This window comes from Xenopus laevis, chromosome 2L (assembly GCF_017654675.1).
Source record: "Xenopus laevis strain J_2021 chromosome 2L, Xenopus_laevis_v10.1, whole genome shotgun sequence".
Classification (NCBI taxonomy): domain Eukaryota; kingdom Metazoa; phylum Chordata; class Amphibia; order Anura; family Pipidae; genus Xenopus; species Xenopus laevis.
Genome location: NC_054373.1, coordinates 117,935,527 through 117,962,152, shown reverse-complemented (window position 1 = coordinate 117,962,152; position 26,626 = coordinate 117,935,527). Strand labels below are relative to the sequence as shown.

At 36.8% G+C, this 26,626-nt stretch overlaps 1 protein-coding gene across 2 annotated transcripts in view; it reads left to right on the top strand.

Annotated features, from left to right (window-relative positions):
- LOC108708431 (phospholipid-transporting ATPase VA) overlaps positions 1–26,626 on the top strand; it is a 77,049-nt gene that overhangs the window by 36,909 nt on the left and 13,514 nt on the right. For both annotated transcript variants that reach the window (XM_018247118.2, XM_041582379.1), the window contains exons 3-13: positions 3,777–3,862; positions 6,037–6,140; positions 6,222–6,353; positions 8,938–9,068; positions 10,252–10,504; positions 16,951–17,168; positions 17,592–17,786; positions 18,949–19,507; positions 20,785–20,888; positions 21,617–21,743; positions 24,524–24,708. In XM_018247118.2, the coding sequence (XP_018102607.1) occupies positions 3,777–3,862; positions 6,037–6,140; positions 6,222–6,353; positions 8,938–9,068; positions 10,252–10,504; positions 16,951–17,168; positions 17,592–17,786; positions 18,949–19,507; positions 20,785–20,888; positions 21,617–21,743; positions 24,524–24,708 (2,094 nt within the window). The remainder of the gene's footprint in view (positions 1–3,776; positions 3,863–6,036; positions 6,141–6,221; positions 6,354–8,937; positions 9,069–10,251; positions 10,505–16,950; positions 17,169–17,591; positions 17,787–18,948; positions 19,508–20,784; positions 20,889–21,616; positions 21,744–24,523; positions 24,709–26,626) is intronic.

The following is a 26,626-nucleotide window of genomic DNA, read 5'->3' as shown; positions in this document are numbered from 1 at the left end:
TCCAGCGAGCACCACGAAGCGATCGTCTTCCTGCTTCTTTCTTCAAATTTCCCGGGGCTGATGCATGCGCAGTAGAACGAAATAGCCAACTTCGGCTATTCGCGAGAAGGGAGAAGAACCCGAAAGTTGATCGCACAGGCCCAGAGTGTCAAGTAAGTAAATGCGATCATGCGAATGCCTAACCTTTTGCGCCCCCATATATAAAAGGACTTTCCTTCTCCTTTAAGAATTTGTTTTTAGAACTCTCTATAATGTACACATAATTATAACAAGCAGGCAGGAGCCATTTTGTGGACACTGTTGTTAAGACAAGCCTTGCATCAGCTCAGAATCTTGTTTGTGCACCAGAATGGGGGATCTGATCCCCATGTACTGGCTACACAATTAAATGATGAAGAGAAGGGGGGAATATGTGGAGAGCAGTGACATCTAAGAAGTGCTGAATGGAAAGTGAAAGTAATTGTCTGCCCCGCCTCTATGCGCAGGGCATAGAGTAGGGGCAGATAATATTTGATTGACTGCTGAGATGTTTAAATGAGCTTACAAAATCTAAGAATGCTTTAATACAAAATATAAATTGGATTTCATGTTTAGTTTGAACTGGACTTTTATTATACAGCTTTTTGTGCCTGGGTGACAAGTGTTAGAGTGTGTATCAAATTCTAACAAGCAACGGTGAGGCTAGTTGTGAAACCATGAAATACTACTTAATCATTATGAATATACCTTTGATTCTGATGGACATTTTAGACACCTTAGACACAAACTACTTTTAACTGGTGGGTATAAGAAATAGTCATGCTTATAAACAAGCTGTTCCTGTAGGTAACCTGAGCTGAACTCGCCTCTACTGAAAAAACCTCGAAGAGAAGAAATTTCTCAGAACCAATATAAGGATTAACAGACTGATTATCTTACACTGAAGGCAAGTGTTCTGCTTCAGCAACCCCAGACTTTGAACGGTGATCAGTCTTGCTTAAAAAGAGAGCAGCAGAAGGAAAGCAGTACAGGTTGAGAATCTGTTATCCAGACAACTCTAAATTACAAGAGGCGATCTCCCATAGATTCCATTTTAATCAAATAATTCAAAGTTTTGAAAATGATATCCTTTTTCTCTGTAATAATATAACAAATGTTCTTGTAGCAACATATGCATATATAATATTTTTGAGTGTCATGTAATTAAATTAGATTTTTCAGTGGCAATGTAACCTCTTTCTTCAGCTAGTTATTTAAAGCATACCCCACAGTGGAAATGTGTGTGAACCAAAGCTGAGGGTTATTTTTCACAATATAACTCAATATCTGTGTAAGCTTGGTATTGGAAAGCCCTGGAAGGTTTCCTTTCTCTATACTTATTTGTATTTCGACTTACTGTGCACACAGTATTAAAAATGGTGCTACTGTCCCTTATAGTTCAAAAGTAATTTTTAGAGATTAAAACATATATTCAACAACAGTATGGACCTCAGATTCAATCTTAAATGGTAATGTCACCTTAACTTGGCACTGGGTGCTTCACTCTGTACCCTGGGAAAAGCGCTGATCCAGATATCCCAGGATTTATTTTCGCAGTGTGTGTTCTCAGGCATTTTTGTAAGATAGGCCAGTCCTAAAAATAATCTTTTTTAAAATGTATTAAATATAGTTTTACAGCTTATGGAAGGAAACCTTCTTTTAGCTGACTTTTTTTCTTCTGCTTTGCTCTTACTTAATATAAAGCAACCACAGGTACCAGGGAAAAATAATACATTGATTTAATCCAGGGGTGTCCAAACTGCGGCCCGAGGGCCACATGCTGCCCGGGATGGATATGAATGCGGCCCAGCTTGAAACTCTCAGTTCCCGAGGAAACGTCAATAATAATATAATAATAAGTCTATTTAATATCCAGATGCCCCATATTACAGTGTATAGCTCCATCTTGTTATCCAACTGGTATTGCAGTTCTTTTCTGTGTATTTTCTTTACTTTTACAAATCAAAAGTGTTTGTGTATTTCATGTGTGGCCCCCGGACAATTTTTCTTTTTCCAATGCGGCCCAGGGAAGCCAAAAGATTGGACACCCCTGATTTAATCCATGCAATATGGGATTTTTTGGGGCTTCTATGTACATGGTTGTAGGTGCATTAATGAGCAGTCTTTTCTGACTTAAAGCTGACTTTTCGGCTTTCATTTTTTTAAGGGATGGTTTGTAATCCTAACTACAAATAGTTTGGGTATTCTTACAGGTACAAGTATAGGTGACATTCCTTTCTGTATTTATAATATGTACTAAATCAAAGGCTTTATTGTGGCAAGCAACCGTCTTTGTGAGCTGTAGGCTTATAACCAGAAAAAACTCCTTTATCTTAGGCAGGCTTGAAAGATTATATGTTACTTACAATGTATTTGTCAGGTCAGTGTAAAGGGGATTGTTAAACCAGACAAGAATGACTTAATCTGAATTTAATTCAGCCATTAGTATCTGCCTCAGTGACTCCTGTACGGTAAATTAGAATTTAGAAAGTGGCCCTTTCAGCTTGGTGCTACATGCCATCTGCATGACAGGTAGAGTGATTTTTTTTTTATTTATTACATTACCAGACAGTGCTACTAAATGCTCAGAGCAGGTCATTGGTACATCTGCATTCTGCAGGGGTTCCTTTGTGACTTTTATTTCACAACAGATTTGGTGATACCATAGATCTGCAAATCTAACTTTTGCAAATATATAGGTAACTGAGGTCTTGAACTGACCACAGTTACCTCTATGTGAATCACAAGTACTTATCAGCCAATTATTCCCTGGAAATGCAAACTGTTGTGTTTTCGGGTAACAATATCTTGACAAGCACTTGCACAAGTATCTGCAGGAGATTCACATGGAAGTCATTGGGTAGAGTGTTTTGCCTGCCTAAAACTGTGGTGTTTAAAATACATGAAACCGTCTAGTCTACCATTGGCCTTAAGTGATATGTTGCTAAGCTGACATACTGATATATTTGTGTCTGGCTTTTGGCTAAAACCTGTACTACCACTTGCAATTGGCACCAGCTGTCTCTGAAATTTGCTACCGATGCACTTTATTTGCACAACCTGTTAGTAAACTAAACCAGAAAGGATAAATGTAATTAAAATGCAGCAACAACCTGCATCTATTGTTTCTCTTTTGTAAAGAGTTGAACTCATACCTATTGTTTAACAAGGATTCTGTGAATAGGGCTTGTGCACAACATACTCTTTGCCTGTGGTTTTAATAAAAAAAAACAAAAAACTTTTGTTATTTCTTGAATAACACATGGAAAATGAAGCTACTCAGTGTTTGGTCCTTGCAATGTAGATAATTACATTACAAATACATATGTAAACATCCTGTAAAATGGACTTCCGCATATCTGTGAACTGGTAATCTCAATATTTGCCTTGCAAGAACCAAATATGGAACATCTTTGGTTTCCCTGTATTCCCAGTTTAGTTCAATTAATAGCAAAGGTAGGTAACAAGTAGGTCAACACAAGCCCTATCTATCGAACCCGTGTTGCAAAAGAGGGTATACTGTCCCTTTAATGCAGGATGTGCTTCAAAGCTGGTTGGTTGAAATCTTTACAAACGGAAAGAAATTGGAACTATTAGATGTATGGATATATACATTGTTTAGCAGGTAAGATATCTGAAGTATGTAGTCACCAAAAGAACATTTCATATATAATTTAAATAAACATTAATGTACTATTTATTTAGCTTTCACTATGCTTACATTTATATGTATATATTTGCTTCTGTGTATCTTTCAGGAATCTGAATTTGATCCGATGACGTTTAATAGCATCATTGAATGTGAGAAACCAAACAATGATTTAGCCAGGTTTCGTGGTTACATGTAAGTATTTTAAGTCAGTGTTTGATTACTTTGAAGAAACCACTTGTTACATAAAAATCACTTTAATGAAGTGTGTACAAGAAGCATGGAGGGGACAATGTAACAGGCACAATGTAACATGATAAAAGTGAAATAAATATGTGATTTGACCCTCTTGGCATAATCAAACATTTAGAAGATGGCAACCAACAATAGCAAAAACTGCAAGCTTCACTAAAAGCTATGAAACATTAGGTGTTTTTGTTTGGTCTCTGCTATTGGTAGCAGCTGCAGTCACCATGCTGTAGAGTACTGCAGTAATACCAAGATCTGATAAAAATGGGCAACAGGAAAACTACCCTGCACACAGACACAAAAGATAATACACTCAGATACTGGGCTTGATTATCATATGTGCATGATAACTGATTAACATGAGGGCAGTCAGCAACTTACGCTGAGCTAGAGAAGGCCTAATCAAGGTATGCTTGATGATGACATAAGGAGATCCTTACATACAGTGGTCAGGGAAGAGAGGAAGATGAATTATAGGACCAAGCTAATTAATACATGTATTGGACCTGTATCCAGATTGCTCAGAACCTGGGGTTTTCTGGTTAATAGACCTTTCTGCAGTTTGGATCTACATCCATTTAGTCTACTAGAAAATCATGTAAACTGACTGGTTTTGCTTCCAAAAAGGATTAATGATATCTTAGTTTGGATCAAGTACAAGGTACTGTTTTATTATTACAGAGAAAAGGGAAATCATTTTTAAAAATTTGGATTATTTGGATAAAATGGAGTCTGTGGGAGACTACCTTTCTGTTATTTGGAGCTTTCTGGCTAACTGATGTCATTCCTGTACATTAAAGGATGCTGGAGGTCATTGGTTCCATGGTCATTGGTTCAAATCCCAGAAGATATTGTCAATATTGTAGGGGATTTCTACAAATGGTTACATTCCAGTAATAACTTTTAACGTAAAAGACTTTAAAAGTTCAAATGGATATCTTTCAGTTAAGTAGAAGGAGGAGAGAAGTTTTAAATATATATCTAGATGTAAAAACTGTACGTCATGATCTGAAACAATATGCCTGGGGAGAAACGATGAAAAGCAATACTTTATAAAAATGGTAGTAGGGAAGTCTTTAATTTTTTATAACATCATATTACAAAATGCTGTTAGGTGTATAAAGGAGTATATTGAGGGACTTTCAAGATCTTACCCTCTGGATGTCAAAATTAAATTTTTCAGCATCTGAAAATTCTCTTATCTCTGATTTCTGCGTCATGAAAATGAGACCATATGCTTCCTAGGGCACAAAATCACAGTGCCGGAACCAAATTCTGTTCACAGCCTTGGTTAGTTTTATTGTTATGGGAAATGCTATGACAGTTGTATCTAATAAATGTTATTAACATTTGCTTGGTTTACGGAAACACAGATTCTATTCAATTTTACAGTTGCATTTTATAGAGTCATTCATATTTTATTTGTTGAGGCATTTCTTAACCCAAGGTCATTGCTAGACTTAGAACATATATAGAAGGTGTGTGTGTAAATTAAATATTCATTTATTATCTGGTAAACACTTTAACTTTTCAATTCAAGTTTTCAAATAAACCATTAGCTCACATATTGTTATTTGTATTGTATTTATTTATATAGAACCACAAATGTACACGTTGCTTTACAAGGAATAAACACAAACAGGGTGCAGTAATTGTTGCAGTATAAAGTTGGAATGAGGGCCCTGTACAGAAGAGCTTGCAATCTGTTATGATAGGCAGGTACATTTGTTTCCTCTAGAAACTGATTTTTAAGGAGCTTTGAGAAAACGGTTTGTGTGAGCTGGAGATCTTGTAGGAAATTATACTTCTGGTAATTCAGTCATATATAGAAAGTTTTTGTTGGCTTGCAAAAATATTAATAATTCTTAGGGAAGCTAAAAGTAGCCCCTAAAGAGAGAGAGAGAGAGAGGGCACAGTATGTTGAAAATGTGCTTGCAAACTGGGTGTGAAATTGGCTGGTACTGAAATTGTTAAATTAATTCCCCTACTCCAGATTATCACAACTATACAAGGTTGGTTTTAAGTCTTTAAATGTGTGCCTTCGTAACCCCTTTCAGTGTGTGGAGCTATATAAATGATAGCAATATTTATTTTCAGGAATTTCTTATGTTTTTCAACAGCCATAAAAATGGGAAAAAGTCTGGACTTTTTAAGGAAAACCTTCTGTTGCGAGGGTGCACTATTCGTAATACAGAAGTTGTATCTGGCATTGTTATCTATGCAGGTATGTTGCTATAAATAAAGGCATGAGGAGTATGCTATTAAGACAATCTATTTTAATAAATATTTATATATTTTGTTTTAGGCCATGAAACTAAAGCTTTGCTAAACAACAATGGACCTCGCTACAAACGTAGTAAACTCGAGAGGCAAATGAATAAAGATGTATTTTGGTGTGTTCTAATCCTCCTCATGATGTGCCTTTTTTCAGCTGTTGGTAAGATATGCAGCCTTTATATAAAGAATTAGCCTTCATATAGAACTGTGTTCTCATGCAACCAACCTTAGAACAGCAGCAGGAAGACTGTATTAGTGATACTGGGTCAGGAATTTCCAACCCCTCACCCTTCTCAACCCTTCTTCACCCTTCTCGAAAATGGGCCAACCTACCTGAGTTTGGTAAGAGATTTAAAGGAAAAGGAAACCCCCTGGGCGCAAAACCCCTCCCCTGTGTTGCCCCCCCCTCCCTCCTCCACCCTGGCCTACCTGTCCCCCTGGGCAAATGCCCCTAACTTGTTACTCACCCCTCTTCGCAGGTCCTGTCCAAGAGTTCACAGTCGCCATCTTCTCCCACGCGCGTCTTCTTCCTGCTTTGACCGGCATCTTCTGGCGCATGCGCAGTAGGAACAATTACTGGTACGGATCTACTGTGCATGTGCCGAATGTCACAAAGTTTTCCGATTTCACTTCGTGACATTTGGCGCATGCGCAGTAGATCCATACCGGTAACTGTTCCTACTGCGCATGCGCCAGAAGATGCCGGTCAAAGCAGGAAGAAGACGCGCTGGGGGAGAAGATGGCGACTGTGAACTCCGTGGACAGGACCTGCGCAGAGGGGCGAGTAACAAGTTAGGGGCATTTGCCCAGGGGGACAGGTAGGCCAGGGGGAGGAGGCAGGGGGGGCAACACAGGGGAGGGGGGAGGGGTTTTGAGCCCAGGGGTTTTCCTTCTCTGTGAACCTGTGTTCAACCCTTTCTGCCTGATAACATCAGAGAGGCCTGTATTGTATACTGTATTTTGGGTTTCGGGAGCTCAGGACCTGGGGCTTTCCAGATAAGGGAATTTTCTGTAATTTGGATGTTCATACCTCGTCTTCTAGAAAATCATGTAAACAATAAATAAACTGAATAGGTTGCAATAGGTCCAATAAGGATTAAATATATGTTAGTTTGTATCAAGTATAAGGTACAGTTTTATTATTACAGAGAAAAGGGAAATACATTTTTAAAATGTGGGTTATTTGGATAAAATTGAGTCTATGGGGGCTGCCTTTCAGTAATTCAGATCTTTCTGGATAACCGATCCCATACTGTACAACAATATGTCTAATTTATATTGTCTCCTTTTAATTAGTTAACCAAATATTTAACCTTTGCAATTCTCCTTTTTTTAAATTGTAACTGCCCTATTGGCAGGCCTTGCAGCCCTAATGTACTGTCTATTTTTAACACATACGCAATATATATTTCTTTACTTATTGCATCTATTTATGTAAATGTAAAGCAGCAGAGTCTGCCTTCATAAATTGTGTCCAGGGGCTCCAACACTATTAGATTTTAGCTTTTTGTCTCTTGAGTTACCATTATCCTGTGCTTTCACACACAATTTACATACCTACTGTATATTACTATTATTCAAATTAATCTATTAATGTACTGAAAGCATTGTTTTTATGCTCTTAACCCCATACATGTCACAACATTGTGCCAGTACCAAAAATCATATTGTTCAGCATTCCCTTTTGTTTAATGCTGGTTCTTCTTTTCTGGCAACATGCAGCATGTCAAGATTAGTAGGAGTCTGGCATTGCAAAGTGTTCTGTCCTCCCTACGTATTACCCTGGGACACTGTGTAGTTTGACATGCAGCTAAACCTCCCCACACTCCAATAAAGAGACTGTGAACTGAAGTCTGTAGATTTTACTGGATGGCAAGGGGAATAGGTGAAACAGAAAGTAGTGCGTACTTCTTCCACAGGATGGTCTGTAAAATGGAGTCTTAGCTCCTACAAGGCACTGCTCTAGGTCACATGGTGGGAGTATGGTAGCCTGATTAGTCCAAATGCAGTTCTGCCATAAGCCATGTGGAGGTGCAGAACAAATACAGGAAGTGGCCTTGCGCACTTACAGCAAGTGTCCAGCAGAGAGAGTTGGTCAAAGGAGCAATGAAATACAACAGCATGATGACAGCTTATGCTGGGACATGACACAAAGTTTAGAAATGCCTGTTTCCATTTTTGTATGCAGCTTATTGTATTAGTAAACAGGAACCTGATAAATGGAGGAGAGGCAACATTTGCCCCAGAGCTTTTGAAGGCTGAGATGGGTAACACATGGAAAATTAAGGAGCTGTAAAAAAAAGTACAAATTAAAAAATTAAATTATTTAAATACAATTAGATAAAGTCGCAGTAGCAACTTTGAACCCATTTCTGTCTACACTCAACATTACATATGATCTGCTTGTGCGCACTCTGTCAAGGAAAAAAATGGGTTGCAACCCCCCCACACCTGGCATCTATAGAAAGACCTATGATAAAAAAAAAAATACTTTATTGCGAATGATTCACAATTTTTAGTGCAAATGCATTGCAAACTTGCTTAAAATGACAATGTAAGAATGCTCAAGACTCCAGCTACTACAAAAATGCGAGCGCTCATAAACTCTAGCGTGATTTCTTCATTTGAATACCTAAAAGTTTTTAAAAATAAATAAATAAAAAGCTTGGCACCTAAAACCTGCCAAACTCTTTATTTTGATGTTGGGAAATAAGATGTAATAACAGCCTCTTTTTCTTGCACAGGTCATGCTCTCTGGGTCTGGCAATATGGAGAAAAGCGACCCGTGTTTGATGTTTTGGGATCTGATGGCAAATATGTTAAGCCATTTCTTTCAGCTGTATATTTATTTTTCACCATGATAATAGTATTGCAGGTAGGGTCATCTGTAAAATTTTTCTAAAAATGTCACATTTATTAAAATGAATTTTTGGCATTTACTTTCAGTTGGTACTGTATATCCAAATATGCTCCTTGGTACCACATAAAGTGGCTATTTAGACAAAAACTATATTAGTGCATATACCTTTAATACATTACTATCCCCATGGAGTTCAATCTTTTGATGCGTGCAAACCACTTGCTACATGTCACATGTAGCCATCCAACTCTTTGCTTCTGTCTGCATGCCGAATTAAAACTTCTGTGTAACCTAAAGGAGACAGAAAGGGTCATGATCAGCATGCCAACTTAGCATATGCATTTAAATATATACTTTTATTTAATATATATTTTTAATGTTGGTAATTTGACTAAATTTATACTGTGAACTCCCTCCATTTAAGACAAAAATATGTCAAAGCTTATCAACGCAATGAGTACTGTATTTATTTCTGTTTTATATTCCTTATTTTGATGATGTTCAATACTTACTCCACTTCGTAAGCTCCAATTGGTTCCTGGGGGATTTTGGCCTTTCCAAAATGTGTCTGCCAAATACTGGCAGTCTTCATGCATGTTTTGGTCCAGCCAGCCATGTCTGAGTTCTACCTATATAGACCATGCTCTTCTATTTCTGCCTTGCCTTTGAGCCTATGTGTTAGTGATATGTGAATTGATCGGTAACCTGCGGGCACCGTTGTATTACTGCCAGTTGGGTGGATTCTGGTTGAAATGTGGATGACTAGTGCAGGTTAGGGTTGGGTGTGGGTCAGTCTGGGGAAGTATACTCCTCCTTTTCTCCAAAAGATTCCCTGTTTTGGAACCAAAGGCATGCACATAAGTAGCCTACAGAGTGAGAAGACGTGGGTACAGGTTGGGCGCAAGTCCTACAATGGCAATATTTTGCAGGTTAGGGTCGGGTGTAGGTTGAGTTTCTCCTGGCCTGCACATCACTACCATGCATCTCTAGACTGAAAAGCTCATCACTTTCCCCAACCTTAGTATGAGGGATTGCACCCAGTCCTTCAGATTCCCTTTACACATTTTTAACAATATTATATCTGCAAAGGTCTTTTTTGTCAGTTTACCAGCAGGGAAACATTTTACACCTTTCTTAAAACTGGAATTAGTTTGAATCACGATGACTAATAGGTGCTTTTTTCAACTTTAAATTGTAGGTGCTCATCCCAGTGTCTTTGTATGTTTCAATTGAAATAGTGAAAATATGCCAAGTGTATTTCATTCACCAAGATAAAGATTTATATGATGAAGAAACAGATTCCCAACTTCAGTGCAGAGCTCTAAATATTACTGAAGACTTAGGACAGATACAGTATGTTTTCTCTGACAAAACTGGAACACTCACTGAAAATAAAATGGTTTTCCGAAGGTGCACTGTCTCTGGAGTAGAATACTCTCATGATGATAATGGTAAGGGTTCGAGCTGCATTAATTGTAAAAGAGTTGATTACTTTTTGTTTATTGTTGAAAAATAATATATTGCAGGATTCTTCAATAATTTTAAAAAGGACTTTGTCATTCTGAAATTTATTCATTCAAAAGTTCATATTGTGCACAGAATGGACAGATGAGATTCAAAATTCAAAGTTGAAAATAAATTGCATCAGAACTAGAACGTATTTTCAGAATCTTATAAAAAATCAGACCTCTTTCTTTCGTCAGCTAGAACTCCTAATGTGTTAATTAAAAATGTCCTTAGATTTGGAGTGGCCTCGTGGATGAAATCCTACTGCTGGGTGCAGCTGATTATCACAAAAGGATCACATGCTTTCAAAGTAAATAATGTACAAATGAATACAGTGACTGTCAAGAGATATAGCAAAGTCGAGAGATAATGCAACCATTCAGGGCTGTTGCCGTCAATAGAGCTAATGTAGAAATGTAAAAAGAATCAATGTTGCTGCTACACCGTAACAAGTCTAAAACCATGCCTGAAATTTCACTGGGGGTTATTTAACAAAGGTCGAATTCTCGAGTTGTTTTATAACTTGAATTAACTCACAACTCGAATGGTTTCTTATTTAAGGAAAAACTTGATTCTAAAAAACTTGAATAAGCGAGTTTGGGTTTAACAACCTGAAAACTCGAGTTGGTCAAGTTTTCAACGAAAAAACCCCCAGAATTGATCGAGTTTTCAGTGAAAAAAACTCGAATTGATCGAGTTTTCGGGCAAAACCCTCTGAAAAAAACCTCAAACATCATGAAGGCTATTAACATATTTGAATGGTTCAAGGAACCTTGGCCATTGATTCCTACATGACCTCAACAGGTTTTACATGGTGTATTTTCGGATTAGAACTATTTCCATGGTCGGGGTTTTTTTTTTCAATTCTATTTTTTTTACCCGAAAAGTAGATTTTTGACCAAAAATATATCCTTGAAACTCGAAACACAACTTAATTCTTAATAAATCTGCCCATTAGCGTGGTCAAACTGCTCCAATAAAACAATTTTCTATATCTTTATGTTCCTGAAACCAAGACTGAATACATCTGGCTTTGTGTACTAGAGATTTATCATCTGTTTTGGAACCAATAGAGTATGTGTGCTGTTGGGATGCATCAACAACTTGAGTGTACAAAACAAGGGCAGGGCATTAATAGTTAAAGCTGCTCAAAATGCATGTTTCAAATATTTTCACTCCCATCCCTTTCTGATTTCCCTAGCAACATTGCCGAAGCATACGCTATAAGTGACATCTTCCAGCACTCAATTTTAACATCCTCTTCAATTTTTCTTCACTGTAGGCTAATATAAGTATAGCTGCGACTGCATTTTACATTCCAGTCAGCCAGGCAAAGCAGTTATAGAGGCCCTATGCATCTGTTACTGCAGAAGAAATTGTGCATTTTCTCCAATAGCCACTGGCTTTAATTTCACCATATTGGTGAGTAGTGGGACCCATGCGTATCATGATATTGCTGCCAATTCCAGGAACTGCTCCATTTTTAAAAGAACAGTAACATCAAAACATTAAAGTGTTTTAATGTAATGAATATACAATGTACTGATGTGCTGCACTGGTAAAACCGGTGTGTTTGCATCAGAAAGACTATTATAGTTTATATTAATTCTGTGTAGCCATGGGGGCAGCCATTCAAGCACAGGGTACTTAGATAACAGATACATTCTGAAGAATCTCATTGTATACTACATAGCTTATCTGTTATCTGCTGTGTAACCTGTGACTTTTCTACTTTTTTGATTTTGAATGGCTGCCCCCATTGCTACACAAAAGCTTGTTAATATTAACTATAGTAGTCTTTGTGAAGCAAACACACGGTTTTTACCAGAGTTTCTGAAAACGATATCAGTGAGAGCAACACTACATTATATTTTAATCATTTTTCAACACTTTGATTTTTTTGATGTAACTGTTCCTTTAACTATAAAGGCTGATTCATCTTAGCATATGACAGAATTCAATGATCATATGTCCTATTCCTGCAATTGCTCCAGCTTAGTTTCATGTGATATATCATGTGATATATTGAGTTTGACTTTGTTTAACACTGTTTTATCTCTTTTAGTATTGCCTCTTTCGGTTAGCTTAGTTTTTTTTGACCACTATTTCTCCAAACAAATGGCATATTCTCATCCATGTAAGTTCTGTTGTAGCCTTATGCATCGTACAAATGCACTGTACAAAGGAGCAATATTTGCCAGGCACTCCTGTTGATGGGCACCAAAATTCTGTCTTCTATTTTACTATTTTTCTATATGCATACATCATATATTTTTTTACAGGTAAAATACAATATGTACCATAACCTACACACAAAATATTGTCAAATTAGTTATTTTAATACAGGTATGGGACCTATTATCCAGGATGCTCAGGACCTGAGGTTTTCCAGATAACAGATCTTTCCGTAATTTGGATCTTCATACCAAATTATAATAATTTGGTACTAGAAAATCATGTAAACATTTAATAAGCCAAATAGGCTGGTTTCGCTTCCAATAAGGATTAACTATATCTTAGTTGGGATCAAGTACAAGGTACTGTTTCATTATTAAAGGAAAAAGGGAAATAATTCCATACCTGTATTACAATAAGCCAATTACTTGCATATAATAATTACAATTTGCCTGTTCTTTTTTATGGATACAAGGATAAACAAGGATAAAATGTCCTGTGACTTATGAATGACAAGTCTCTGGAACTCAGCCCATCTTTCCCACTGGCCACATATTAGTATTATTTAGTAATATTCTTTATTTCTATAATGCTGATATATTCTGCAGCGCTTCACAGATTTGATATCATTCACATGAGCACTGCCCCAGTGGAGCTTACAATCTAAGATGCAAATAAAGTGAGGAAGAGGGTTTTTCAATTCAAGACAAATTTTAACTTTTAATTCCCAAAGAACTATATATTATAGGGATATCCAATCGATAATTCACTAAGGGGCAGATTTATTAAGGTTTGAGTTGTTTTTGTCACAAAAATTTGAGGGTTTTTTTTAGGTCAAAATCAAGTTTTAAAAAAAAATAGATTGAATGGAAAATACACCTGATGAGGTAACGTATGAGTCAATGGCAGAGGTCCCTTGAACCATTTGAAGATGTTAATAGCCTTCATGATGTCCGTTTTTTTTGGAGAGTTTTGCCCAAAAACTCGAGCGAATCTAGTTTTTTCCTGCAGAAAAATGGGTTATTTCCGGTTGTTAACCCCGAACTTGCTAATTCGTGGTTTTTCCATTTGAGTTTTTTCTTAAATTAAAAACCATTCAAGTTGTGAGTTCATTCGAGTTCATTCGTGAACTCTTAGTGTTGGTAAAATACAATGTCCTACAATACAACATAGTTTTGTGTAAAAAGACTGGATGCAGTTGTATCAGGTGTTAAGGATGAAAGATGTTTTTTTTTTCCGTGAACCTAGGGAAGCAGTCTGTTGGATAAATGCATGCTAATCTACCTGAGCACTCCAGATATCAACCAAAACAGTGCCATCTGTGAGAATAATGTTTCAGCTGTTGGCTTTTAGCTCAGCACTCCAGTGCCCCATGAGATGGGCATCTGTTTTACTTTTCTTTCCCTGTCAGAGTTGGGCTTTGCTTGCTTAGACCATTATACTTAACTTTGCTGTTGCAGCAATAAATAATGTTGTTTAAAAACAGGTTCATAAGATAGTCACCCCCTTTTTTTTTTTTTTTTAAGGTAAGCAGCTTTTTCACTTCTGCTGTGATTTTGCCTTTTATTCTAACTTTTTCCTTTTAAACATTGCAGATGTCCCATTTCTTGAATGTTGTTCTTGTACCTTGCTTATCTCTAATAAAACAAAGGCCACTCACTGAAATAGGACAAATTTTTTCAAAGTCAAATGAGGAAAGGGGGAAATATAAGAAGAAAAAAAATCCAAAAATTGTAATAAAAATTCACATTTTGCAATGTATTATTCTTTGTTAGACTGTAACTGTATTGCAAATTCTAATCACACATAGTGCACTTTTTTTAGGGTTGTCGAATTTTAGAGCTATGTGAGCTTTTTTAAACCTGGAATGAATTCACAACTCGGATGGTTTCTAATTAAAAAAAAAACTCAAACGTCAAAAAATTTGAATCAGCAAGTTCGGGGTTAACAACCTGAAAAAAATCGAAAACCAAGTTTTCGGCATTAAAATGTAAAATAGCTTGAACTGATCAAGTTATCGAAACCCACTGAAAAAAACTGCTCCTCCCCTGCCAATCCCTGCTTTACACTACTTTTCAGAATAAAATTCAAAATAACGCTGACATTCAAGGCACATCATAACTATGCCCCACCCTACATCTCTGAACTCATCTCTATATACTCACCCAACCACTTACTACGCTCCTCTACTGACCTGCTCCTCAACTCTTCTCTCATTACCTCCTCACACGCTTGCATACACGACTTAGCAAGGGCTTCACCCCTCCTCTGGAATTCTCCCAACCTTTCCTCTTTTAAAAGATTTCTTATAACACATTTATAGAAGCTTAGCCTCATTCAGTTTAGCTACCAAATGCAATACCATATTTTCATATAAGAGCTATTTCCAAGGTTGGGGTATAATAAATCATGGAAAACACAACTCAACCTTTGATAAATAACCCCCTATATGTGGCATAATCTTGTGGAGCAAAAATAACTTTTCCACTAAGAAGGTTTATTACATACGCTATGCACTGGTACAAAAAAGCTAATTATTATTTTATTATTATTAACATTTATTTATATAGCGCCAGCATATTTCGCAGCGCTGTAAAGTAAATGTGTTTATACAACTAAATCACATTAATTACATTCATAGAACATATGAAATTATATACATCACAACCAATACCAGTACAAAAGGTGAGGGAGGCCCTGTGCAAAGGAGCTTACAATCTAAAGGGAAGGGAATAAGACACAAGGGGACAAATTCACTATGCGCCGAAGTGCCTAACGCTAGCGTCAATTCGCTAGCGTTGGGCATTTTCGTTACTTCGCAAATTCACTAACGGACGCTGGCGTAACTTCGCTAGTGTAACTTCGCACCCTTACGCCTTACGAATTTGCGCAACGGACGTAACTACACAAATTCACTAATGCACGCATTGTTCTGAACGCTACCTTTTAGGCTAGACATCCTTCGCCACCTCAGACCAGGCGAAGCACAATAGTGTAGATAGGGATTTCTTCAAAAAAAGTTACAATTTTTTCTAAGTCCCAAAAAACGCTGGCGTTTTTTCTATATTATGGGTGATAGGCTGAAAAAGATCGAAAAATTTTTTGGGGCTCCCCTCCTTCCCCCTACATTTCCTAACTCATGGCAACTTAACTATACAGTGGGCACATGTGTAGGGCAAAATAAAAATTTTATTTGATGTTTTGAAAGTTTCCCAGGCTTGTGTAGTTCTGCTACATATATCTCCATTGTAACTTCAATTTGGCACCGTATGCAAATTAACCATCGCTAGCATAACTTCGCTTAGCGAATCAACGCTAGCGCAACTTCGCAACCTTACGCTACCCCTGAGCGCAACTTCGGATTTTAGTGAATTTGCGAAGCGCTGGAGAAACCTCGCCTGGCGAAGTGCGGCGAAGTTACGCCTGGCGCAACTACGAATCTTAGTGAATGTCCCACAAGGTCTGGGAGTGGGCAAGATCAGTATAAATTCACAAACTTTCACTGTCAGAAGTACCCACTAAACAGTTTCTGGGTTCGAAAAAACTATAAAACAAAATATGTCTTGGGGCAGCTGGGAAACTGACAATATGTCTAGCCCCATGTCAGATTTCAAAATTGAATGTAAAAAAAATCTGTTTGCTCTTTTGAGAAATGGATTTTAGTGCAAAATTCTGCTGGAGCAGCACTATTAACTGATTCATTTTGAAAAAAATGTTTTTTCCCATGACAGTATCCCTTTAAACTAACTTGTATTGTATATTCTGAGTTCCACACATCTATTTTTACTTTTTTTATGTACTTGTAGAGTTGCACACAGTGAATTATTTGGAAAATTGGTCTGCTGTACAAACGTGGAATACTGATTGTTAGGGTTAGGTTACATTTTTTTTGTTTCAAGAAAGGCTCAAAAATATGCTAGTTTCATGACATTTTTTTTCTGTGATGGAAGAGCAACTTTAAATGTTTTTTTGTAATGTTTGGACAAATCACATAACTCCATAGTTATGATATCTTTATATATTGCAGTGGGATTTCATTATCTACAGCTCTTTTTTAACATATTTATTAGATGTGGGAACTGTATAAAAAAGGCAATGCTGTATAGTTTGTCATGCATCTTATATCTGACAATAAGCACTATATTTTGGGATGTTTGGGAGGATTGCAAGTTACCTGGTAAAGATATTATGACATTTGCTCTTTATTAATTCACAGCAAAACGTCTCGCAATGTATCAAGAGGCAGACTCTGAAGATGAAGCCAATGGGCCAAAAGCAGGAACACTTTCTCGGCGTGATAGTAATAGCAGTCACCACAGTGTTAAAGCTGCATATAGAAGCCAAAATACCAAGACTCATCGACGTACGGGGAGCAGAGCTGAGGCGATGAAAGCCAACATATTGTCCAAGCACACAGCTTTCAGCAGCCCAATGGTAAGTCACACAAGCTACACTCTAAACTGTAACTACATATACATGTGTTATAAATAGGCATATATAATATACAGAAATATGCACATTGTGGGCTCGCTATCAGCTGAAAAGCAATATTTTTGTAAGACTTTAGAAAAATAGATGACTAAAATAATTTCCTTTCTTTGGGGCATTTTATTTTGTAACAATACAAATGGTTTTATACATGAACATAAAATATTTCCTATTCTGTTATGCTATAACTGGAATGCATAACCTGTCTGTAAGTAGTTTATAATACACAAATTATATCTTTATAAACTATGTCATCTGTTATAATCGGAGCCTAGTGATGTAATTTCACATGACTCACTGAAACTTGTTTATTATAATACATAAAGTACTATTGGTTTTATCTGAAATAAGGGCCTTTTGATATTTTAGGAAAAGGACATTACACCAGACCCAAAATTGCTAGAAAAGGTCAATGAGTGTACAAAGTCGTTGAAGATCATGAGAAATCACAAGCAACCATTTTCTCAGCTCACTGCAGAACTCTCAGATATTTTTGACTTTTTTATTGCTTTGACAATTTGCAATACAGTTGTTGTTACTTCTCCTAATCAACCACGACAGAAGGTAAGAAAAAAACCATTCATTTAACACATTTAATGGTCACTGCATGTGTTGCTTCTTCCTCAGTGTTATTATTATTATTATTATTATTACACCAACATTTTATGCAGCACTATACAAAATGGTACAAATTAGCCAAATTGTCAAAATTTGTAATTTATTTGCAGCAAATCAAAGGTTAGCAAAGGGGTTGACTTTTTTGGGCAATGGGTAGATGTTAGTAAGCAAAAAAGTTGTCACAAGATTGGGTCAAGAGGGCAGGTGGTTGGGTGTGAGGTAGAGAAAAGTGAAGCTACCTCTTCCACAATGATTGGGAAGAATTGTGACAGCTGTGATGTTGGGTCCTGGCCTGTGTATGACAGTGGTGGTGGTTGGTGCTGGCACCTGATTATTAATTATTTTTATATTCTCTTGTAAGTATATGGCAAGATCTTGACAGAGGTACGTAGAAGAATCACCGGCACACAGGAATTCAGTTAGCAGGGTAAGCCCTTGCAATTTTATTAATGCATTAATAAAATTGCAAGGGCTTGCCCTGCTAACTGAATTCCTGTGTGCTTGGTGATTCACCAACGTACCTTGGTTGGGAGGTTGCCGATTCCCCTGCCACCGAGCACCAGGACACGCTGTTTGGGTTTTGTGAGGTGAGCGGTTTCTCCAATTGGCTTTGAAGATCTTGACAGAGGAAGGATGGTCATGCAGTAGTGGGCAGAGAAAAGAGTTGGAAGTTTGGAACAGGCGTTCAGGGATCGGATGATTGTGAGGAAAAGTGTTGCAAGATGAAAGCATGGATGTGTAGTGTAGGAAGTCTGGTTTTGTGTGCAATTTTCTCTAGTGGCAGTTCAGCACCTCTGAACATACTGTGTGCCAGGACTGAGGTTTTGGTCATCTGTGGTGGGTAGTGAGTAGTCTTTTGTCAAGTGTGTTAGATAGTGTAATGTTATAATGTCTGATTTAGGTTAAAACCTTGCTTTATATTTGAAACTTTTTTTAGTCTTATTCAACTCTTGTTAATGTGTTGTTATAGTTTGTATATAGGCAGTACATAACACACTGGCACTATAAATATGACAACAATACTCTCATTGAGCCAAATGGCTACATCTTTTACTACATTTAACTATTTTATTGTTTTTTTTTAACTTTAACATTTTTCTACTTGTAGGTGAGAGTAAGATCTGAACTGAAATCTCCAGTGAAAACCATAGAGGACTTTATCCGTAGATTTACACCCAGCCGTTTAACTTCAGGATCTAATAGCAGCAGTTCATCCAGCCTCGGTGCTAATAAGTCAATGCACAGAGTTGGATCCAGCATCATGTCTTCTAGTTCCACTGAAGGCAGTTTTACGAAGTTAGAAAGAAAACTTTCGAGTTCACCACAGATACATTTTACTGGACTAGGCATACAAACAGGGTTTAAAGAACAAGTAGATGGACATGAAGGGGATTTGCGCTTTGAAGCAGAGAGTCCTGATGAAGCTGCTCTTGTATATGCTTCCAGAGCATATAATTGTGCTCTTGTTGGGAGACTTTCAGATCAAGTAACTGTAGAGCTACCGCATTTGGCTAAGCTAAACTTTGAACTCTTGCACACCCTTGGTTTTGATTCAGTCAGAAAGCGAATGTCTGTTGTTGTCAGACACCCACTTACAGATGAAATTGTGGTTTACACTAAAGGAGCAGATTCTGTTATTCTGGACCTTATTCAGCTATGCTCTAAAGGTAAGACATTTGCGGATATTGTGCTAAAAGAAAATACATTGACTATTAAATCCAGGGCACGCAGAGCATTGGCTCCGCTGCTCTCAGTCTGCGGCTGTGAGAAGTAGATCCTCACCATGCCCCAGCTCTGTTGATCTACATTAAAATTGCATGCAGACACGCAGCAGAGCAGAGGTCAGCCTGAAAATGCATGATTTCCCATTTTCAGGCCAACCTTCTCTATGCTGCGTCTGCAGATCAATGGAGAAAAATTTCACCTGGTCTGCTGTGTTCAATGCAACTTAAGATAATACTTAATCATGAAGCCATAACAGAAATTCCACAAGTATTTTCAATAAAAATCACGCTTTCTTGAAATGAAGTACATTTTCAAAAGTGCAATGTAAATGAACATTTCCTGCCCTCTTAATTATACTTTTAGTGGACTGTCCTAACTTTTCTTCCAAATCAAGAGTGTTGATAAAGCTGTGTATTGATTCTAGACATTACACATAACAAGCAGTTTCTGCTTAAAAAAATGCTACTTGCCACATTTTGCAGCATCTTTTTATTTATTTGTTTATTTTTTAACGCTTATAAAGGGTGTATGAAAAATAGCTTAAATTATAGTGTAACAGTGAAGTAAATCTACATTTCACACCATTAGAAACACTAAGGTTAGTTCTTTTTAATGGATGATTTCAGATAACATGATACCTGGCATAAACTCATACAGATATAGGACCTGTTATCCAGAATCTTTCCATATTTCAGATCTCCATATTTTATGTCTGTTAAAAAATAATTTACATTAAATAAACCTGATAGGCTTGTATTGCCTCTAACAACATCATTTTGTGCTTTCTGGATAATGGGTTTCCAGATGATGGATATTGTATCTGTACCACACTTGATTATGTTGCTCAGGTCTAAAATTCAGCCATACTAATGTACTATATATTATGTGACAGGAACATTACTAGTAGCTTATAAAGTTAATTTGCTCTCCAACCGTATGTTATTATTATACACTTAAGTATTCACCACAGTTACCAAAAATATTACAGATATTATTACAGCTGTACTTTATCCTACCAGAGGTAGATTGGTAGCAATATGTAACAACAACTTTACTCACAGTGTAAAGACAAAAGGTAGTACCCCCAGGAAACGAGCATACCAACTTTATCTGCCTACATCATTGTTAATAAAATGAACTTTCATATTGGTTTACACTAAACATATGTTACAAGAATGGTTTTAGATAAAGATAGTAATAAATGTTTACCATTCTCTAGATGATCCTCTGGGAAAGCACCAAAGGAAAATTCAAGCCAAAACACAAAATTACTTGAATTGTTACGCAGTTGATGGTCTACGAACTCTGTGTATTGCAAAACGAGTAAGTATGGATGACCGCTCATTTTTTTTTTTAGTCAAGTCAATACCCTCAATTTCTGAAGAGAATTAATTGGATGGAAATGTTATTTTATAGATGCAAAGATTCAAATTCTATTCTTAGTGGTGCTTTGACATTTGGCTGAGACAAAATCAGAAATCCCATCAGACTGCAATAGAATAAAATTTATTAGAGTAAAAAAGTCAAGGACAGAAATTTTTCTGCATGTAATTATGTCTTGAAGGGCTAGTAATACTGAAAAGTTGAAAAATATTTCTTGTAAGTTTACAGTTTGGGACTACTTCATGTTTCTACTTAAAATGTAACTCAGGTAGTTAATAGTAAGATTGAAAATAATCTTGCTTTTTAATTTTAATCTAGTTTTTTAAAATTTAAAGTAGAATTTTTCTTATTAAAAGAATAAGGGAATGTCTTTCAACTTCAACGTTCTATTTATTTTCTCATGCTGAAAATAGTTATTAAATTTTGATCATTGATTTTCATGAAGGTATTAGTCTTACTCTCAAAAGATTTCTTGATAATATATACAATACTCATAGTTTTAAGGTGCATATTTGTTGTAAGGTAATTTTTTTCTTTACTGCTAAATGTGGTTTAATGAAATTATACTGGAATTATTCATTGTGTCGAAGCATATTTTCCCACATCCACAGCTTATTATTGGGTAATTGTTTTGTGCAGAACAAAATTAAAATTGCTATCTCCTTTAGGTGCTCAGTAAAGAAGAATATGCTTGTTGGCTGAAATTTCATTTGCAAGCTGAGTCTTCTTTAGAGAATCGGGAAGAACTACTGTTCCAGTCTGCAGTTCGTCTGGAGACTAATCTACATTTACTCGGTATGTTACTGCTGCCTTAGTTTACCCATAAATTCTGCCTGCTGATTGGTTGCTGTAGGTTACTAGAACTGGAGCAAAATCTGATCCTATTATGTTGGTCCCATTATGCAGTCCATCGATAGATACACATGGGTGATGTTGTCTCCTTACTCAGTCACATCTGTATGTAGGTAACCAACAGTGGGGGCTTGGACCAACAGGACTGGCTATGCAAACACAACGTCACCTATTGGGCTCCAGCCTTCTCTACTGAATTACTTTACTGCTTTTATAGTTTTAATTTTTAAAATCAATTTTGTTCCCTGGGGAAAGGATTTGTCTGATGCACAAATAGACCGATAATCTGATCATAAAGCAGACACCCTCAAGAGAATCCTCATAAATGTATTCTGTTAAATACAGAAAAATAAGCAATTACCAGTCATATTCAAAAATAGATTAATGCATCTCTGAGCAAAGTTGGTGCTTAGCACAGCTGTTAAGTCACCCACGTTAACAGTCTCAGTGACAAAACACAAGACTTGGGAACTGGATTTCAGTCATGTTTTCTTAATTCTAAATGTCACAATGTATGAGTATATCCCATATGAAACAGACTGCATTTATGTACATAGTGAAACGCAGTCTCTCTGTCAGTAGTCATTTATGATTATTTTCGAGGGTGGGTATGAACTGCTTTGTAAATAGGACACAATGGCACTCAAGGCAAAGGAATCCAGGGTTACCCCTTGCTGTTTATTTAATGCGAACGTGCAACGTTTCAGGGCAAGCCCCTTTATCATGCTTGATAGCGATGCCTAATTTGCATACGGCGCCAAGTTAAAGTACAATGGATGTATATGTAGCATCAAATACATTACAATACACAAGCCTGGGAAAGCTTCATAAAATAAAATAGAGTTGTTATTTTGCCCTATACATGTGCCCACTGTATAGTTTAGGTGCCATATGGAAATGTAGGGGGGAAGGAGGGTACCCCCCAAAAAATGTTCGATCTTTTTAAGCAATCCCTATGTACTCTATTGCACTTCGCCTGGTCTGAGGTGGCGAAGGGAAGTCTGGCGCAGTTCAGTACAAGTTCAGTAAAATGCGCAAGTTAGTGAATTAGCGTAGTTACGTCCCTTCGCCATAGCGCAACTTCGCCTGGCGTAAGGGTGCGAAGTAGCGCTAGAGTAGGTCCACTTCACCAATTTACGCCAGCGCCCATTAGTAAATCAATGAAGTAACAAAATGATGTCACGCTGGCGAATTTGCGCTAGCGTTACGCGTTTCGCGCTTTAGTGAATTTGCGCAAGGTCTCTGCTCATTTTCTCATAAAATGAAATTAAATTAGTCTGACAACATCTGTTATTCATAAAACCATGCTGTCACAAACTCATAGTATTATAGATACTTTTTTGAATAGCGGCACCACATTAATAATTCGCCAGTTTCTTGGCACCATGCCAGACCTCAGTGATTCCTGAAAAATTAACAGGTTTGGCCATCACAGCGCTAAGCTTGTTTATTACTCTGGGATGAAAACCATTCGGTCCCAGACCTTTGTATATCTTTACATGTTCTAGTCTCGTTTGAATTTCCTTGTGTGTGAACTATGCAATATTAGTTGTATTACTAGGATTGGTACTCTTAAGAAGGAAACCTTAAAGTGGACCTGTCACTCAGACAGAAAAATCTGTATAATAAAAGTCCTTTTCAAATTAATCATGAAATCCATTTTCTATTTTTTATTAAAGCATTCATAGCTGTTGTAAGCGCATTTAAAAATCTCAGCTGTCAATCAAATATTGTCTGCCCCTCCTCTATGCCCTGGGCATTGAGGTGGGGCAGACAATTACTTTCACTTTCCATTCAGCACTTCCTAGATATCACTGCTTTCCACACATTCCCCCGTTCACTTCACCATTTAATTGTGTAGCCAGGGCATGGGAATGAACATCGGGTCCCCTATTCTGGTGCACAAACAGATTCTGAGATGATGCAATTCTTGCCTTTATAATAGTGTCCACAAAATGGCTCCTGCCTGCTTGCTATAATTATGAATTCCCAGAGTGAAGGAAACAAGATTCAAATAATTTATACAGTGTAATTAAAGTTTATTTTGCTTGACTAATGTGATAAAATAGGATTTTGAATAATTTTTTGGGGTGACAGGTCCCCTTTAATTAGCTAGTTCCTCGTTTGTGTAGACAAACCCCCCTCTGATATTAAGGGTCCCACCACTTCCATTTTTTTTTTTTTACTATTTACATATTTAAAAAATTATTTTGGATTCTTTTTTTGCAATACCCTTTTCCATGTCAATTTCAGCTTGTCTGATTTTTTTGCATGATTTATTGGCCTCCTTGTATCTAACTTGAATGCCTTAAAAGCATGTCTTTTCTTACCCATCTCGAGACCAACACTATCAAACCAGAAAGGTTTTGTTTTGTGATGTTCCTTGTTACAAGGGGAATATATTGACATGTATATTTATTAAGCAGAATTTTAAAGACATCCAATTTTTGTTCTGTGTTTAACTCCGTGAAAAGCCTTTCCCAGTTAATATGTTGCACAGATGCCTTTATACTGGCAAAGTTTGCAAATCTAAAATTTTGTGTTTTAGTTACTCCCTTATAGAGTTGCCTCTGCAACATTACCTCAAAGGAGACCATGTTGTGATCACTATTCCCTAAATGCTCACCCACACAAATGCTAGAGATAAGTTGTTGTTCTGTGTTTAAATATCTTATTTTTAAATATTTGTGTTGTTAAAGTGTTGTTTTGTGTCTTAAACATAGGTGCCACTGGCATAGAAGATCGTTTACAAGAAGGCGTTCCAGAAACCATCATGAGATTACGCAAAGCTGGCATGCAGATTTGGGTTCTAACTGGAGACAAACAAGAAACTGCTGTAAATATTGGCTATTCTTGCAAGCTTTTAGATCATGATGATGACTTAATCACTTTGAATGCGGAATCTCTGGTGAGCTTTGCTTATTTTGATTTTTGATTTTTTAAGTAAACTAGCAGGTTTCATAAAATGTCTCCACAATGTATAGTAAACTAAATTACTAGCCTTAAGGGCCAGGCTTCACTTTTCAAGGATTTTCGAAGTATCCCTCACAGATGTCTGATGGAGTATAGAAAAATTTCCTATGTTACACAGCATTCTTATGGTCATGGAAGGCTTATTTTTCATATCATATTGGTCTGCATCACGGCATCACATCTACTGCATGGTGTCTATAACAACATTACCATTTGATTTGTTTGCCACATGCCAAATTTGACTATAAAGCCTCTAAGGGAGGCATGGAGTGACCGGCAGGTGAAAGCTGTCAGTGATTTCAGGATTGCTATGCTCACAATTTATCAAAGCAGGTTGAACAGGTTTATTGGCGCTTGACAGAAGTTGCTAAGTAGCATAAATGGATGCAAGTACCTTTGTGGTTTTAAACCTCAACACGCTAAATTTTACATCTATTATAGTACTTTGCAGTTGTGTTTGCTTTTGTAAAGGAGCCTTTATATCTCAAGGAATGCTCACAGAATTAATATGTACATAGTTTTATTTGGTTATCACCTATGGAAAGGAGAATCTGATCATTTAGAAGCAAAAAATTATTTCTAGATGTTTGCTTTCATTTATTGCAACATGAAAATTACAAACCATTGATTTTGTTTTGCATATGATTATTCAGCATTATTGTAAGCAGTGCGTCATATTTAAAATAAATCAATATTAAAAATACAAAGTATTTTAAATTAGTGGATTTAGGTTAAGAATTGACCAGGAATAACCTTGCAGATATTAGTTGCAGCAATTATGCCGGTTGACAATAAAAGATCATTCCTTGCTAATTAATTACTAATCGTACTATCTGCCATCTCAGCAGTTCAGAGAATTTAATGTTGAAGAATGTAAATTGTAATATATGTTCCATTTGTTCATATAAGTTCATGCTTCTTGACGTTGACAGTTAGGGGAAGGCTGAGTAATGCAATTACTCTTACAGCTTGAGGTTGTACACTGGTTCTTTTGTATGTTCTCTGAATTGTCCTGCTGCACTCGGTACCCTCCAGTGAATTCAGCTTTCCTTGTACTTGAGCTGGCGTATTTGTGTGAAAATGCCTTTTCCCACATCTTTCTTTGATTTTTCTGGGTGTCTGCAATGTAAAGTCTTCCAGAGGAGAGGCAAATTCATGTAGGCAACAAAGCTACCTGTGTGTCATTGTCCTGGGTGTCAAACAAAATTATAAGGCCATTTTGACTTCTTATCATCCTTTTTTTAACTTTAAATTTTATTTTGTTGGGAAATGCTATTCTAGTCATCAATGAAAACAAATACCATTTTTCAAATAGCAAGTAATCTAACCTAAAGAAAATCACAACCCACTTCTGATGGGAAAATGATGCAACATATCAGACTCATAAGAAAAGACGCTTTTCAGTGTATTCAAGAGGTCACAATTCCCTTGCATAATGGGGCTGGTGGGGGAAGTGCTGTATTACAGATGTGATAGAACAGTAGATATATTAAATAGATTAGATAGAATATTTAAAACTCCTACATCCTGGGCCCTTCAGTAAGCTTCTTTATGGCCTATAGCGCTTCTCTTTCTATAGCAAGGGTTTTTGTGTCTCAGTTGACAGTATGCATATCTCCAGAACGCAAGCTCCTCTGGACAGTAGCATGTTCTGTTGGAAATTCTAGACAAATTCCTTCATATAACAAATGTCTGTCAAGTTTCAGTGAGTGTAGAACAGTTTTCCAGGACTAGGGTTTATTTGCCAACAAAATATCAGTGTCGTGGCATCATCCTTGCATTGGTAACTAGCAATTTGAGAGGAGGTCTGGTTGCCAATAAATAGGTGCAAATCTGTTAATCAACCACAATTA